The 316-nt window shown below is 53.8% G+C and overlaps 2 protein-coding genes across 5 annotated transcripts in view; both read left to right on the top strand.

The window, feature by feature from the left end:
- D2HGDH (D-2-hydroxyglutarate dehydrogenase) overlaps positions 1–316 on the top strand; it is a 13,086-nt gene that overhangs the window by 4,242 nt on the left and 8,528 nt on the right. Inside the window, exon 1 of one of the 4 annotated variants that reach the window (XM_035899990.1) lies at positions 7–130. The exons of 2 other annotated variants lie outside the window; for them this stretch is intronic. In XM_035899990.1, coding sequence (XP_035755883.1) covers positions 58–130 — 73 coding nt within the window. In that variant the 5' untranslated portion in view covers positions 7–57. Of the gene's footprint in view, positions 1–6; positions 131–316 lie in introns of those variants that run through there. One more of the 4 variants, XM_035899993.1, reaches the window with a different exon arrangement.
- Positions 1–316, top strand: part of ING5 (inhibitor of growth family member 5) — a 12,423-nt gene that overhangs the window by 10,204 nt on the left and 1,903 nt on the right. The gene's annotated exons all lie outside the window — the stretch shown is intronic.

The following is a 316-nucleotide window of genomic DNA, read 5'->3' as shown; positions in this document are numbered from 1 at the left end:
CGGCGGCTGCCCTTCGCCCGCCTCTCCGGCAGCGACGTGGCTTTCTTTGAGCGCGTCATGCCCGGCAGGGTCATCACAGACCCGGAGGAACTGGAACCGTTTAACGTGGACTGGCTTAAGTCAGTCCGAGGTGAGTGAGCGTGTTCCTTCTCCAGCTCTGGTAACGCCGCCTCTCTGCTTCCCTTAAGGTACCCGGACAAAGAGCCGGCCAAAGAAATCCCCTCTCTGTTCATAGCAGACCACGGCTTTACAGACCAGGCAAAACATTCCTTTGAGAATTACCTAATCTCTTTCAGGCTTTGATTAAAAAAAAAAA

This window comes from Egretta garzetta, unplaced genomic scaffold (genome assembly GCF_000687185.1).
Source record: "Egretta garzetta isolate BGI_Z169 unplaced genomic scaffold, ASM68718v1 scaffold448, whole genome shotgun sequence".
NCBI classification, from domain to species: domain Eukaryota; kingdom Metazoa; phylum Chordata; class Aves; order Pelecaniformes; family Ardeidae; genus Egretta; species Egretta garzetta.
Note: the sequence above shows the minus strand (reverse complement) of the source record. Positions and strands in the feature narration are given on the sequence as shown.